The sequence below is a fragment of the Lathamus discolor genome, chromosome 5 (assembly GCF_037157495.1).
Source record: "Lathamus discolor isolate bLatDis1 chromosome 5, bLatDis1.hap1, whole genome shotgun sequence".
NCBI classification, from domain to species: domain Eukaryota; kingdom Metazoa; phylum Chordata; class Aves; order Psittaciformes; family Psittacidae; genus Lathamus; species Lathamus discolor.
Genome location: NC_088888.1, coordinates 84129656 through 84146555, shown reverse-complemented (window position 1 = coordinate 84146555; position 16900 = coordinate 84129656). Strand labels below are relative to the sequence as shown.

Below are 16900 nucleotides of genomic sequence, written 5' to 3'. Positions count from 1 at the left end.
GCAGATTATCTTGCTTAGTACAGCAAGATAATGTTTCAGCATTCTGGGTAAAAACACTCTAAATAAGCTGTCAAGCTTAATTGAACTATTCTGCAAAAAGCATCTTCCATAAAAAACATGCTTCAGAAGCATAAAAGAAAGAATAATATCTCTCCATATTTTTTTTTAAATGGTTACATTTGCAGTATTTACAAGTAAACTGTTGAAATTACCTAAAATAGTCATTTAGGGAAGAAAGTAAAATCAACACAGTTTCTTCTGATTTGAAAAGTCCCAGGAGGTGGTTTACCTGCAATTGTCAACATTATTTCTTCCCACAGCACTAGAGAAGTTGAAAGGTCCAACATCATTGATTTCTATAACTTGTATACAGCCAGTGAAATTGCAGACAGGTCCAGGTACCTACAAAGGAGAAAAAACACACAATTCTTTTGCCTGTTGTCATTGTGATCAGTGTAAGAAATAATTTTTTTTTTTTTTGCAAAAGTTTTGTAACATAATTTAACTCCTGAAGACCCCTCCTGATCTGCATTTTTAATTTAATGAAACCCTATTAAAAAAATATATGTGAAAAGAAGTTACAGCAAGAGAAGCAGTACTGACTTAAAAATAAACTCGTGGAGTTTTGGACATGCAGACAGTCCAACAGGTATGGTGAGACACCAGCAAAAAGTGGATTTAATTAGGTATTTATTATTTATAGATGATCACAGGTCATGGAGAATGGTAAACAAGGAAGCTTTGAAAAGTATGCTTTTAAGTTTACTACCTCCCTCTTCAAAGGATGTCTAGTACCATTAATCATATTTCAAAGATGCCTAAGGAACTACTAAAAAATGGAATCACTGTAGGGGCACTAAAAAAAAAACAGAGAATGAATTCTTATGCATATCTCACCATCTAAACAAATCACACTGACACAAGATGTTGGCAGGCATTATAATTATAATGTATAAACAAACCACCCAAAATGGTGCAACAGAGTCTTTATGGACTAGACCACTGGACAAGTTCCTGGTCACACCAGATCATGTGTCCCTGTCTTTGGGGCCACATAAGACTCGATATTTTATATAATAAATTTCATGCCATGCTAATACAAAAAATACTGCTAGAACTGTCCATGAAGATGAAAATCATTGAAACAGTTGAAGGAGGCCTTGGGAGATTACTCAGGAAGAAAAGACAGCATCAGTGGAAGAAGGTATGACCTTAGGCACCTAAAGGGATGCTGGTCATAAACCCACAGGAAGAGAAGCAAGTCTTGTCTTGGTCCTTAACACTGCAGTGTCAGGTTTAGATGCAAGCAGAAAGAAAAATAAAAGGTCTTGAGGAACAATTTACTAAAACCATAATGGCAAGCGTTAAATGCTTTTTAAAACATAATAGAAGCAGTAAGCCTGGCAGAAAGACTGTAGGGCTAATAGACCATCAAAAACTAAGAGTGTTCAAACAGATAAGGCTCTAGCAGGAAATGTAAATAAACTCACCAAATTAAAATTTAACATAGAGGAGCTTTGGGAGTTTCCCATGTCAGAACCTCTTTTTAGTAGGGATACATTAGAGATCTGTCTCAATTGAATTATTACTGTAAAAATGCTTTAAAATTAATTAACAAAGTTAACAGCATCTATAAAGACCAAATAATATTTGCCCAGAAGTCCTAAGGGAAATTACTGTGGTCATCACTTAAGATGGCATCCAAACATCAGGAATAGTAGATGTGGATTTTTTTTTTTTTGTTCTTGTTTGTTTTTTGTTTGCTTGGTTTGGTTTGGTTTTTTTTTTTTTTTTTTTTTTTTTATTATTTGAGAAAGGGGGAGAAGTCTAGGGAATGAAAGGCACACTTCAAACTAGCATCACTAAGTCCCAGTTCCATTCCAGACAAACCATTAAGAGCTGCCATAAAAAACAGAATTAACAGATACATAGATGAACATAATGTACTGGGGAATAGCTGAGATGGTTTCTGAAAAGGAAAATTGTAACTCACAGGAGGAACACTGAATACGTAAAAAGGACGCATTGGCACATAGTCTTTGATTTCCAAAAGGCTTTTAACAAGTTTCTGTGCTAAAAGACTCTAAAATAACTTGGTCACCCTGGGATAACAACAAAAGCCTTCAACATAGTAAGAGAATGGGTAAAATAGAAGCATAAACATTGGTAATAAATAGTGAGCTTTCTCAATATGGAGAACCCTATAAATTCCCTCAGCAATCTGCATTAGGGTCTGTGCTCTTCAGCATATTGACAAGAGGCTCTATGTTTCCCATGTTACTCAGGATAGCAAAAGCAAAATTTTGAGATGATGATTTCACAACATGCAAAAAAACAGAAGGTATGTGATGATGGCGAAACATAGGAGAGTTTCTGAACAGACAGTGACTGTATAGACTAGGAATCTTTGCTCAGGGAAACTCATCATCAAGGAGAGTTATAACAGAGTGTTGTGCAGATGAATAAACCGTTTTCACAGTTTCTCACTATACAGGATCAAAAGGACATGAAATTATATAAATAAATGTGAAGATCAAAGCAAGATAAAGTGTGTACTTTTCATACTCCTCAAAATTAAGCCGTGGAACTCTTCCATGGGATGTTGTGGATGGTACAAGTCTAAATGGGGTTAAAATTTGATTGAATTAATGGAAGATATTTTTCAAGAATGGTTTTCCCTATCTCTTTTCTCATCATTAAGTGTCACAGAAAGAATGGTAGCCTCTAGCCTGTATATTCACCTTCTTCCTTACCAGACAGTAAAGCACATTTCATATTGTGATGGCTTCATGCTCTGTCCAGAGCCTTGAAGTAAAACCACCTTCCATTTTCTTTAAAGAAAAAAGAGATTCTGAGAGACTGAAATATTTTAAAACTATGGTTACTAAAGTACAAAATCCTAAATTAGAACATGGCAACCATTTAATAGATTTCTGATGTGCTGGGTAATGTTGATATATTTCACTTGTCCACCTTTGCAGGGAGGGCACTTTCCTGAAGTCTTGCTTTTTAAAAGGTTCAGTGACTTCGGTGTAAAAACCATTTGGCATTCTCGGTGCATACAGCTGCTTCTGGGTCACAGGGAAAATTTCCTTTTTGCCATCACTTCTACAAGGTGGCTGAAAATCAGTTTCAAGCTTTAAGAAAGCACCCTGTTCCTCTCAGGACTGCCCCAGTCTCTTTTCTTCCAAAAGCTCTCTGCCTGGGGCCACCAAAAGCTGCTTCCAGCTCTCTTGGAAAAGGAGAAATCTCTCCCTCCCAGCAGAGAGATACACTGCACAAACACAACACAGCTGAAGCAAGGCACATTGCTTTGCACTATTCAGGCACTCTGTAAGATAACACACCTTGACATGCTATACAATAAATAAAATGAACTGGCCTTCCAACCCATGGGAAGGAGCAAAGAAGTTCACTAACATTTCATTGTTTATTTCTTTAGCAGCAAAAGCTTAAGGGCAGTTAAGACTTGGAAACACGTTACTATGTTACTACACTGCAATATGTTACTACAGTGCAACAATGTGGAAAGTTATGTAACTGTTTAATGTGGCATTTAAAGTCAGAAAAGTTCAAGCGCTGGAATGAGGAAGATTATATCTCTGTGTAGTAAACGTGCTTTAGAGGATTGCGCTCAGGCTTCCTGGAGCTTGGGAAGAAATAAAACCCTCACTCAAAGATTGGATATGAACACGCCTCTTTTGAAAGATGCACTTCAGATGTTGAGAGAACAATGTTACTTGATATACCATGAGAGCGGACTATTGATATTGATTACAGACAATAGAAGACAGTCTCTCTTCCTTTTTTGACCATTATGTTGGCAAAGAAATAAGTGTGATGGACTGCCAGGTCTTATACTCAGCAGTCTGCTTTTGCTGCCATTATCAAGACAAATGACACCAGATAATATTTTAAAACGTGTGTCCTACTAGGTTTCACATGACTTTTCTTATAAGAGAAACTTGTTATTTTTTTCCCCCCTGCCTTTTATGAATAGTAAATAAAATAATTTTCAAATTAACAGAATTCAGGATCTATTGCAACTTTAATATGAACACAGACAGAAAGTTAAAGCTTCTGAGTTGGAAATGACATGGGACCCACAACATTGCTTAAAAAAATTGAAAAATTAAACATGTTTTAATATTGTTATAGCTCTGCAGCTTCTTTTCTCCCTTACCAACAATGAAGTTTTGCTAAATCTTAATTATGATTGTTCCAGTCCCACCATGGGTGTTTTCCAAGAAAAGCCAAGCTTTCATTCTTGGGATTGTAAAAAAAAAAAAAAAAACAAACAAATAAATAAACAGAAAACAAAAGGAACTAACAAATGCAGAGGCCAGATACAACACAGGTTTAATATTTACAAGAGCTACTGTGCCTAGCTAAGTTCTTTCAAGAATCTGAATGTCAGGTGGTATACGAAAAATTCACTATGGCAACATATGATCCATTTTGCGCACTGAACAGCAAATGAATTGCTTGGTTTGGGAATAAAAAAATTACCTGTGTATTTCCCCGAGCACTATTATCAGTGAATATTTTGACAACATGGTTTCCTTCCCCCAAACCAAAACATACTGATTGGGCTCCAAATAATTTCTCTTACACTGATATGTGAATATTTTGAATGCAATGCATTCCTTTAAGGTAATGCTAAAACACTTTGCTTTATAATTAATGCTACACCATAAAAACTTTGGTCAAACAATTACTTGCCTTTGAACTGCTATTCTATCTATAAAAAAAAAAACCCTAATATCTTCTTATATTTAGGAATAAGGACTATTTATTAACAATCAAAAGTAAGTAGCTTTTATTTTGCTATTTCTGAGAATAGATACTAATTTGTGATTAGCAGAGTATTAAAATGTAGACTTTGCATGTAGCTGGGTTTCCTTCCATTTCCAAAAATACATTAATATGCTGACAATCTGTAATACTTAAATTGCCTGAAAATGTCAGGGTCATAGCAACACCAGAAATTTAATTTAACACAATTCACTATTCAGAAACTATGCTGATATGTTTGACATATAGTTACCACGCTCTTTAAATGCCCTTTATACCTGACAAAAATGAGTACAGATACTTACCTGGTAGGAAAAGTTCACACATATATGCCATATATTAACATCCCTTACTGACTAGACCAAATTAAAGGTCCTGTTAGGTAGAATTAATCTAGAATTGAGTTCCCCGTTAAATGAGCTTGCTTGCTGTTATTTATCTCTAGATTCATAAATATATAATGAGGCTTTGGCTTATGATCACAGCATTTATAAGAAAAATCACAATTAACTCAAAAGAGAACAAAGCAGAGCACAAACTTTCCTCATTTGTCTCCAGTCAAGACAAATTTAATATATCTGAAAAATTCTTACTAGAGATATCACAGTGCACCAGGATACACTTTTCAGTAATCTTTCATGTCTTCATGATTCCTGTGAATCTTTTGCAGAGAGTTCTATAAATCAGACTCCAAAATCAATCAGACATATTTCACAGGAATCAAAAATATGAAATTTTTCAAATTACAGTATTTTAAACATAAACAAAATGGGCTGGGTACACATTTTTGAATGCTCTAGGAACATTTTTATTTATATTTACCAACAATATTTTTAACAGTTTGGAAATTAATGCAGAACAAAATCAACCATGAGATAACAGTTTCTCTATTACTGTTCTGGTTCTTGATAGGAGTTAGAATCATATGAAATTGTCATAATGAAATCTAAAATTATGCAAGTTCTACTCTCAACTTTGTATTCACTTCAGATTGTCCAAAAAGCAACAAATTTCACTAACCATATTGGATTTAATCTGGTTGCAACCTACTGCAGCTGAACTTCAGGATCATACCCACTAAAAAAAAGATCAGAAAACCAAAATTAAACTTAAAGAAACCCCAAACCAAACAAAAATTCCATGGTGGTGGTGGTGCTCTTTCCTCCCTAAAGAAGAATTTAGTCTTTAAGAAACGTCATTTTACAACCTATGTTTCTCAGTTAAAATTGAATGCAGCAAAAAATAAAACTGTATAGACTACCATATTAGCACCAAGGCAAACAGAATATGTTTAATCCAACAGGACCTTATTCTGCCTTTGTGTTCCATTTAATGAGCACTTAAACTTGCTTGCATTTGAGGGAACGTGCTATAGATAGAATTTCCAAGTCTCTTCAAGCAAACAAATTTTAAAGGGTTTGTTAAAAATGAAGAGTGAGATAGGTTGTGAAAGCAAAAGTAAAAAAAGAAAACACTTAACATATGGGAGAAGGAATATTATTTCAGCTTCTCTACTAGTGCAGAAATGGGAGGCAAAAATGAGAAGGTATACTTGTAAAATTTCTTACATGCCACCGTATATACAGTAAAGTGAATGAAACATGAACTGAAATCTTTCATACATACTGAGCAGTAGTGTTTCTTATATGAAACACTAAACCTATGCAAAATATAAAAGTTTTATTTAATCAATATGCTAATATAATACATGTTTTAAGACTGAAACTGTGGTTTCAAGCTAACCTTCAAAAGAATAATTTTAATTCACAACTAAATACAACTAAACTAACACAACTAAAAACCACAACTAAACACAACTAAAAAGGGGTTAAGAAGTAAGTTAAATTAAGATTCTTTTCTTTTTCATGTAGCTGCTCTAATGATTTTTTTTTAAATAAGCTATTATTATGCTGTCTGCACTGACGTCTTGTCCTGGGTTCAGCAGTAGCAGTCATTTTTCTCCTTCTGTGCTGTGTTTTGATTTTTTGGCCTGGGAACAGTGCTGATAAGGCTGATGTTTTCAGTTGCTGCTCAAATGTTTGGTCTGGCCAAGGACTTTCTGAGCCTCATGCTCTGCCAGGGAGGAGGGGAGGCCGGGGGGAAGCAGAGACAGGACACCTGACCCAAACTGACCAAAGAAATATTCCATACTACAGCACGTCAGTTACCCGGAAGGGCTAGGGCGACTGCAGGGTTGAAGGAGGTATGGGTCGGTGCTCGGCTGGGGGGAGTGGGGCGAGTAATTGGTCAGCTGGTGTTGAGGTGTTGTATTCTTTCCTCTTGTTATTTCCTTTACCATTATTATTATTGGTGGTAGCAGTAGTTATTTGTGTTATACCTTAGTTACTAAACTGTTCCTATCTCAACCCGTGGGAGTTGCGTTCTTTTTGATTCTCCTCTCCATCCCTCCAGGAGTAGAGGGAGGGAAAGAAGGGGGGGCAGTGAGTGAAAGAGGTTTGTGGTTGGGTTTAAACCACGACACGTGTACAATGTATATTGAACCCTATCACAAGACTTTCATGCAACAAGAGTGGTAAAGCATCATAAAACAGGCAGCAGAGGGGGGGAAAAGAAAACATCCCCAAACTGCCCAGGGTGGAAGAGATTTACATTTGTGCTTCTCATTCCTCATCAGCTTTAACAACCTAAATCAGGGGTTGCAAATCTTACAACCCTGGTAGTTCTCCCATATGTGAAATCAGCAAGTCAGGAGCTCTTCCGGTCTCCTGTGCTTTAGATCAAGGAACTGAGACTACCCTCTCATATTAGATTTGTAAATCACCTCTTGGGCTGCTGTGCTCTACAGTGGGAACCAGACCTGTCATCTGCCTAGTCCCAGACTCTGGTGGAGCCAGCTCACCATGTAACAGATATTCACACTCCTCTTTCATAATTTCTTTTTCTAAAGTGACTGGCAATGTAATATTTGAGGGTGCTTCACTGTCAATTTCCTATGTTTCTGCCAGTTTATTCTGGCTGAAAATGGTTCATTAAGCCACAAAGGATTAATTAAAGTCAGTAAGTCTGAAAGATTCAAGGGTACTAAGAAATTCCCTTACCATTTTCATGAAAGTTTGTCCCTGGCCAAGATCCTTATCTTTTAAATTCTCTCTTGCCTTGCAGTTAAGGAAGTGCAATGTTGCATTTCAGAAGTGCTATGAAGAATCATTAAGTAAGGAAGGACTTCCCTAAGTCTTACAGTTATCAATATCTGGCTTTTTTGTCAACAATTTCAGTGTTTAAACTTACAAGCATAATGCATAATTTACTTACTGCGTTTGCTATTCTTCATAAGCTTGACTACTGTAATTTGTCTAATTCTCTCTTATTAATGTGGTACAATACCTTGCCTATGAACAAGGTGGAAAATATACTGACCTGAGACAACTAGAACAGGCAGAGTGAAATTTGGAAAATAGACTTGTATTTCTCAACTAGTACAGACTTTATCAACTGACTGTGGAAATCAACCATTCCCCTGTATGTCAACTTTTCAGAGTGATGCTGAAGTTAGACATATTAAACACTCTGACATTCTAATATAATACAGTATTACAGCACATCAGAGAAAAAATATTTAGAGCCCATCAGCATGAACCAGTTTCTAGTCCAAGCTAGTTGGCTTCTGTAGTTATGGCTCTTGCCCAATCAATAATCAATAGCTCAGACCTACAAACATGCAACCCGAGAGATGTTTGTATCAAGTACATATGTTTATGCAGTGATGCATTTGTATCAAGTATACACGTTTATGTACTGATACATTTGATGATCCTTAGGGTCAGTTTCGACTCCAGGTATTCTGTGATACATAAAACAGGATTCAGTGTGAAACACTTGTTATTGAATCATTAATGTTGAGTGACAAAAAAGGGGTGAAGCAAGCAGTTGTACACCTGTCTGAACTAGAAGTGATAATGCTTTATCTAAAACAAACATCTGCATGTCAAAGGAATTAATACTTAGACAATGGCCAGGCTATCTCTGGCATAAGGAGGAAACATTTATGTTTCAGGGAGAATGACTGCATTTATCTGGAATATCTTGAGGTCTTCAGAAAGAAAAACTGGGTATAAAAGCTAAAATGTTCCAACAAAATAAGTTTTTTTCTTTTATGTACTTTTTTATATCATGCCAGTACAACTTTTTATAAACATCCGCAACTGCATTGTCTGGTTTTGTATAATGTAAACACTTCCCCCACTCCCTGCCCCCCCCCCCCCCCCCCATCTAACTAGCTTTTAAATCAGAGGGTTTCAAGGTAACACAGTATTCCTCACACAATATATAAGCAATATATCAACTGGCACACAATGCCTTTCAGAAAGTGCCTTTACTTTCCCAAAAGACTTAGAGAATCCTAAATCTAACAGTGTAGCATATTTAAGCTATCAGGACCAAGTGAGAACTTCTATTCCATAGTTTGCAGTGTTAGGAACATGGTAACAGGGAGAGCTTCCTGACACCTTAGAAGTTGTTTAGAAAAGTGCATGCATTCCAAGGTCACCAAGATGTTAGTCACATGTATTTCTATTATCAGAGGTGTACCTACAGTAGACAATCACATAAAAATGTTAACCATGATGTGTGAAGAAGGTAAATATCCATGTAATTCCAAAATGATTTAATTCTCTTATTATAGTAAGACAAGACTTTTTTTTTTTTTTTTTTTTTTGTGTGTTCCAAACACAATAAACTCTACCAATCAGTAAAAATTTAAAACCTTTATCAATTTTTGATGAGACAACTGACAGGTTCCTACCCACTGTTGTCTGCACTTTCAGATAGATGCTACTGCCCATGTGATAAATGTAACAGAATAGGAAAATGTATTTATAATTCATGATATTAACATAGATTGAGATTAATGGCAGTTTAACTTGGCATGACTGAGAATCAGATCCATGACCTATTTTGTCATCTCTCCTGAGGAAATAAAAACCTTTAGCAAAGGAGTGAGGTAAGCAGTTGGATTTAGTTACCTAATTATTTGGTTTAGCTTGAATTTCCAGTTTGAGAGTCACAGTCATAGAATCATAGAATAGTTAGGGTTGGAAAGGACCTCAAGATCATCTAGTTCCAACCCCCCTGCCATGGACTGGGACACCTCACACTAAACCATCCCACACAAGGTTTCATCCAACCTGGCCTTGAACACCGCCAGGGATGGAGCACTCACAACCTCCCTGGGAAACCCATTCCAGTGTCTCACCACCCTAACAGGAAAGAATTTCCTCCTTATATCCAATCTAAACTTCCCCTGTTTAAGTTTTAACCCGTTACCCCTTGTCCTGTCACTACAGTCCCTGACAAAGAGTCCCTCCGCAGCATCCCTATAGGCCCTCTTCAGATACTGGAAGGCTGCTATTAGGTCCCCACGCAGCCTTCTCGAGGCTGAACAGCCCCAACTTCCTCAACCTATCTTCATACGGGAGGTGCTCCAGTCCCCTGATCATCCTCGTGGCCCTCCTCTGCACTTGTTCTAGCAGTTCCATGTCCTTTTTATGTTGAGGACACCACGACTGCACACAATACTCCAGGTGAGGTCTCACAAGAGCAGAGTAGAGGGGCAGGATCACCTCCTTCGACCTGTTGGTCACGCTCCTTTTGATGCAGCCCAGGATGCGGTTGGCTTTCTGGGATGCGAGCTCACACTGCCGGCTCATGTTCATTTTCTCATCGACCAGCACCCCCAAGTCCTTCTCTGCAGGGCCACTCTGAATCTCTTCTTTGCCCAGTCTGTAGCTGTGCGTGGGATTGCTCCGACCCAGGTGTAGGACCTTGCACTTGTCGTGGGTAAACTTCATAAGGCTGGCATCAGCCCACCTCACAAGCATGTCAAGGTCCCTCTGGATGGCATCCCTTCCCTCCAGCGTATCAACCGGACCACACAGCTTGGTGTCATCGGTAAACTTGCTGAGGGCGCACTCAATCCCACTGTCCATGTCAGCGATGAAGATGTTAAACAAGACCGGTCTCAACATCGATCCCTGAGGGACACCACTCATTATCGGTCTCCAGCCGGACATTGAGCCACTGACCACAACGCTTTCTGTGTGACCATCCAGCCAGTTCTTTATCCACCGAGTGGTCCATCCATCAAATTGATTGATCCAATTTAGAGAGAAGGATGTCGTGTGGGACAGTGTCAAACGCTTTGCACAAGTCCAGGTAGATGACATCAGCTGCTTTACCCTTATCCATCAATTCTGTAGCCCCATCATAGAAGGCCACCAAATTGGTCAGGCAGGATTTCCCCTTAGTGAAGCCATGCTGGCTGTCACCAAGCACCTTGTTGTTTTTCATGTGCCTTAGCATGCCATTCAGGAGAATGTGCTCCAAGATTTTGCCAGGCACAGAGGTGAGACTGACTGGTCTGTAATTCCCCGGGTCTTCCATTTTCCCCTTTTTGAAAATGGGGGTTATATTTCCCTTTTTCCAGTTGTTGGGAACTTGACCTGACTGCCATGATTTTTCAAATATGATGGCCAGTGGCTTAGCAACTTCATTCACCAGCTCCTTCAGGACCCGCGGATGGATTCCATCAGGTCCCATGGACTTGTGCGCGTTCAGATTTTTAAGATGGTCTCGAACCAGATCCTCTCCTACAGTGGGCCCAAGGTCTTCATTCTCACAGTCCCTGCGTCTACCTTCTATGACCTGGGTGGTGCAGTCAGTGCCTTTGCCAGTGAAGACCAAGGCAAAGAAGTCATTCAGAACCTCAGCCTTCTCCAAATCCTGTGTAGCCAGTTCTCCCGAAAGCTTCCTCAGGGGGCCTATTTTGTCCCTTGTCTGTTTTTTGTTTGCTACGTACCTGTAGAATCCCTTCCTGTTATCCTTAACATCCCTGGCTAGGTTTAATTCTAACTGGGCCTTAGACTTCCTGACCTGGTCCCTAGCTTCCCGGACAACATCCCTGTACTCTACCCAGGCCACCTGTCCTTGCTTCCATTTTTTATAAGCCTCTTTTTTCCTTTGACTTTTCCTCAGCAACTCCTTGTCCATCCAAGGAGGTCTCCTGGCCCTTCTGCCGCACTTCCTTCTAGTTGGGATGCAGCACTCCTGAGCTTGCAGCAGGTGATCCTTGAATATCAGCCAACAGTCTTGGGCCCCCCTGCCCTCCAGGGCTATATCCCATGGAACCTTACTAAGCAGGCTCCTGAAGAGGCCAAAGTCTGCTCTTTTGAAGTCCAGGGCAGTGAGCTTGCTGCACACTCTTCTCACTATCCTGGGGATCTCAGGTTCGACCATCTCGTGATCACTGCATCCAAGGCTGCCCGAGTACCACATCCTCAACAAGCCCTTCCCTGTTGGTGAGCACAAGGTCAAGCATGGCACCTCTCCTTGTTGGCTCCTCTATTACTTGCAGAAGGAAGTTGTCTTCCACACAATCGAGGAACCTCCTGGATTGCTTGTGCCGTGCAGTGCCATCGTTCAAATAGATGTCAGGGTGGTTGAAATCCCCCATGAGAACAAGAGCCTGCGAGCGTGAGGCTTTTCCTATCTGTCTGTAGAGTGCTTCATCCACAGGTTCTCCTTGATCAGACAGCCTGTAACAGATCCCCACAGTAATGTCTCCCATGGCTGTTTTCCCTTTAACCCTGACCCACAAATTCTCTGTAAACTGCTCACCTGTCCCCAGACAGAGTTCCATACTCTCCAGCCTATCCCTAACATAAAGGGCAACACCCCCTCCCCGTCTGCCAGGCCTATCTTTTCTAAAAAGCCTGTAAGTATGCGTTTCCACAGAGCTGGGAACTTTTTCTGTACTGTCTACCCGTTGCCAGAGGCAGATGTAGGCTTATGTAGAATACTTCCTTTTATTCTAGCTCCCTATCTGCCTCCACCTTGACTTGATTATTATTCATATATTTGCCAAAAGACACCTAATCTCATAATTGCCCTGAGTTTCATGTTCTTAGAGGCCTTGCCTACAGAATTTACAAATTTTGTTTGGAATTGATAGTTGCCAGGAAAGCCAGAGTAGACAAAAGAGTCAGACTCACATGAACCTGTATTTTGCACTAGACGATTCAGATGAGAAAACTGAAAGTATGAAACAAGCTCTTCACTTGAAAAATATATGAAACAAGTACTAAAATAATTAAATATGCATGGCAGATTCTAAACAGATTCCTTACTTGTTCCCATCACTCAGGTCCTGGCACTGACTTCCTTCCCCCCCTAGAATTGCTTTAAACCTCAATGCTGCTCTACCCTTCTGAAGATGAAATCTTGCCTCTTTTATTTTTACTCTCAACATACCTCAGGCTGTTATTCAGGGCAAACACCATAGGGTCAACCTTTTCATTTTCTTGAGATTCGAGAGCATTTGTATTCTTTCTGTTGCACATTCCTTCTGGTTGAAAAAACTTTCAGCTGTCACTATTGTTTTTAAGGCTATTAAAAGCCTTTATAATTATATATTAAAAAGTTGGTCATACAATATACATCTTACCAAACTAACAACATTTAGTTTTCTATTCTATCTCCACAGAGACTACAAACGTCACTAATAACAGTGTAGAGATTTGGTATTCAGAGGGCTCTGAACCCTCTCTTCCACTATTTTGCAGCCATTGAGGCTTCTATTGCCACATCTGACAGCGGGGGGAAAAATAAAAATTTCCCCTCCACCCCCAACTTTCTCCTAGAAACAGAAATATTAGATGAGAGTAAAGAATTATCTTCACCAAGCACTGAACCTGTATCCTATATCTCAAGTAGCAGCCAATAAAAAATGGTAGGGAAGAGAAATATAACATATCATGTGGGCTGTGGTATCTCACTGAACCACAACATGGTTGAAGTTAACCAGGAGTCTCTTTTTACTAGATCATAGAATGATTATGTTGGAAAAGACCTTAAGATCATCTAATTCCAACCCCTCTGCCATTGGCAGGAATGCCTCACACTAAACCATGCAGCCCAAAGTTCTGTCCAACCTGCCCTTGGACACTGCCAGGGGTGGAGCATTCACAGCTTCCTTGGGCAACCCATTCCAGTGCCTCACCACCCTCACAGTAAAGAACTTCTTCCTTATATCTAACCTGAACTTCCCCTGTTTAAGTTTAAACCCATTACCCCCTGTCCTATTGATACAGTCCCTGATGAAGAGTCCCTCTCAGGCATCCTAGTAGGCCCCCTTCAGATATTAGAAGGCTGCTATGAGGTCTCCACACAGCCCTCTCCAAATTACATCTGATAAATATATAAATAGTTCTGATTCACTCAAACCCCTCTCCTCCAACACCATTGAAGGATTCAGAAGTATTTTGCTGCATGCCAGAAAGCTAACCAAATATAGACAGCAGGTTTGCAGCATCGGTGAACAGTTTTCACAGCCTGATTACAAGGCAAAATCAATAGTTTTGTTTTTCAGGTATTGAGTACCCATGAGCTCACAAATGGCAAATGATACAGGCTTATGTGAAAAGCCAAGATATTCCTACCTTTTCAGGTTTACATTAACATTTCATCTTATAATCAATTTGTATCAATTTTGAAATACATTCTATAAATGTATTTGGTTTTAAGATTTTTTTTCTTCTATTTTTCCTTACTATTTTGCCTGTGCTGTCAACAATAGCCTGTAACACAGTATTCTGTGACCTGGAATGAGAATCTGTATAATGAGACAGTGACACAATCCAAGAATGCTTTTTCTCTTTGCTATTATACACCAAGAAAGAAGCTTTTGGTAGTTGTATATATAACTCTGAGAATTTAGTAGCCACCAGCAGAATAAAGTAGGCAAAAGCCAGATAAGCAAATATGAAGGAAGTCAACCACACAAGAGTGACAGGCACTGACACAGTTACTTATCTTTACTCCTTTTTGCCTTTAAAAAGCATAGTAGTAATACTAACAAAGTAGGAAATTAATGATTTTATGCTAATGTTCTCCAAAGTTCCTCTATTGTTTCATTTCCAAATGAAAGAACAGAAAACAAGAGTTGCATTTCCAGTGGTTTCATGTATAAAAGCTGTCAATTCCTTTGTTCCTTTCTTGTTTTTATGATGCACACCAAAAATCAGAAATTCACAATGTGATCACCATGTTCCTCTTTCTTTGTATTATAACAGGTTAGTTGGTTTCTACCTTTGAGCAGAGTGCACTTCCTACTGGCTTGGTAAATGTGTTATTTAACTATCTTTCAGGCTCAGCTATTCTCTGCATGCCCACTAGGTACATTTAGATATTTAGTTTGAAGTGACACTGTTAAGCAAACAGCACTGAAGGGCTTATTTGCCAGGGATCAGAAATGGACTCCACTTACTATAGTTTTCTATAAAAATTGCCTCTGTTACATTGCTTGCAGTTGGGAAAAAAATGAAACAACACACTGAAATGTCAAAGCCGCCAAGATCTACAAAGTCAATTTATTATTACTGAAATATTGGAAACTTGTATGTAGAAGATCAATGAGAACAGAAAATCTTGGTAGTGTGAATGAATGCAGAGAAAGACCAGTAACATTATTAGAGAAGCAGGTTCTAGAGGAAATTACACAACTATAAGTCTAACTTAGGACACATAACAGGAAACCAAAAGTTTTCGATTTTGATAGAATCTCTATTCCTCAGCAAAACATTTTTATTTTTTTCTTATTCATCAAATGCACACTCAGCCTGAAAAAGATGATGATACTTTATATTTTAGTTTAGTTTGTTAAATGTCAAGGACACTATAGAAACACTAGTCACCCAGATTAACTCTGGAAGGAGCAAATAGGAATCACTAAAATTTAAACAGCCTACACAAACAAAACGATGAAGATTTTCTCTTTCGGAAGGAAAAAGTACAAAATTAAAGGAACCAGTTAAATAACTGAAAACATCAAAGATGGGAGGTGCAAAATTTCATTATTAAAGTGGCAGAAATGTCAGACAATCATCAGATGGATGACCTCACTTGGAATAATGAAGAACACAAACATACACACAGAAATAGCTAAGGATTTTATGTGTCAGAATAGAAAGCTGAAAATAATGATGAAATAAAACTTGCCAAAACTCAAACTGAGTTGGACCTTCCATAAAATTTTAACACACTGAGAAAAGTGAGTGACTACACATGAAGGGACGGACCAAGTTACTGATACTGTAGCTGTCACCAAAAGCCTTTGTCTTACTAAGAGTGGAGAAGCACTCCTAGGGCTCTCCTAGACTGTCTTGTATCAGTGTGCTGCTGCAATAGGCCTCATATTATATTTACCTCTATTTTAAGCTATTATCATGTTCCCTTAAGAATAACAGTTACCCCTGCAGAAAGGGAAAAATACGATTTATTTCCATAAGGAGCCACAGAGTGGGCCCTGGTTAAGAAACCCAAAAGTTCCATAGAAAACCCAGATGGCAGGCCACAGGCATAGCAGGGAAGTAGCAGACTGCAGATGAGCAGAGGAACTGAAACTGCTAGGAGAACATGGCAGAGAACATGAACTCAGAGGTAATGGAGAGGAGAAGAGGGTCAAAGAAGATGCATATTCACTAAACTTTAGAAAGGCAGTGAGAGACTAAAAACTCACCTGCAAGATCACAGTGGCTGGGAGAGGATTGTGTCTAGCCATTTTTCTCCTATTTTTGTCTGACACCATACTAAGCTTCTATAACAAAGAGATCAAATGTTCCAGATTTTATTCTACTAAACCCTGGGATATTTCTTATTTTGAATACTTTTGGTTTTCTTTGGTTAAATATTATCACGCACAGGTAACTTCCTGTAATTTCAGTCAGATCAGGAGGCTATCAACTGTGAGAGCATTTTTGCAGCCCTGAGTTCAGATTCAATGAGGAATTATTTCAACATCCCATTATTTCAACATTCCCTTTATTGAAAGATTAGGGAAAGCATATAACCCTATATGACTATTTTCTTGTTGGAGTACCTTTCAGTATAGTTTCCTGCAATTTGTAAACCAGATACTTCTACAACCTGAAGAGTTTAGTAAATGAAAAAAAAAAAAAAAAAGATTAAGAAAAAATGATGCAAAAGTTATCACCCATCACCAGCAGACCATTGCCCAGCCTGAACAATGACTACTTTGGAAAAACTTCCCCCTGGTTTACATCCTGAGAATGATGCTACATAGTATGGGATATTA

At 38.7% G+C, this 16900-nt stretch overlaps 1 protein-coding gene across 1 annotated transcript in view; it reads right to left on the bottom strand.

Moving 5' to 3' along the window:
- EYS (eyes shut homolog) overlaps positions 1-16900 on the bottom strand; it is an 822863-nt gene that overhangs the window by 222929 nt on the left and 583034 nt on the right. The window contains exon 36 of the mRNA XM_065682611.1: positions 290-402. Coding sequence (XP_065538683.1) covers positions 290-402 — 113 coding nt within the window. The remainder of the gene's footprint in view (positions 1-289; positions 403-16900) is intronic.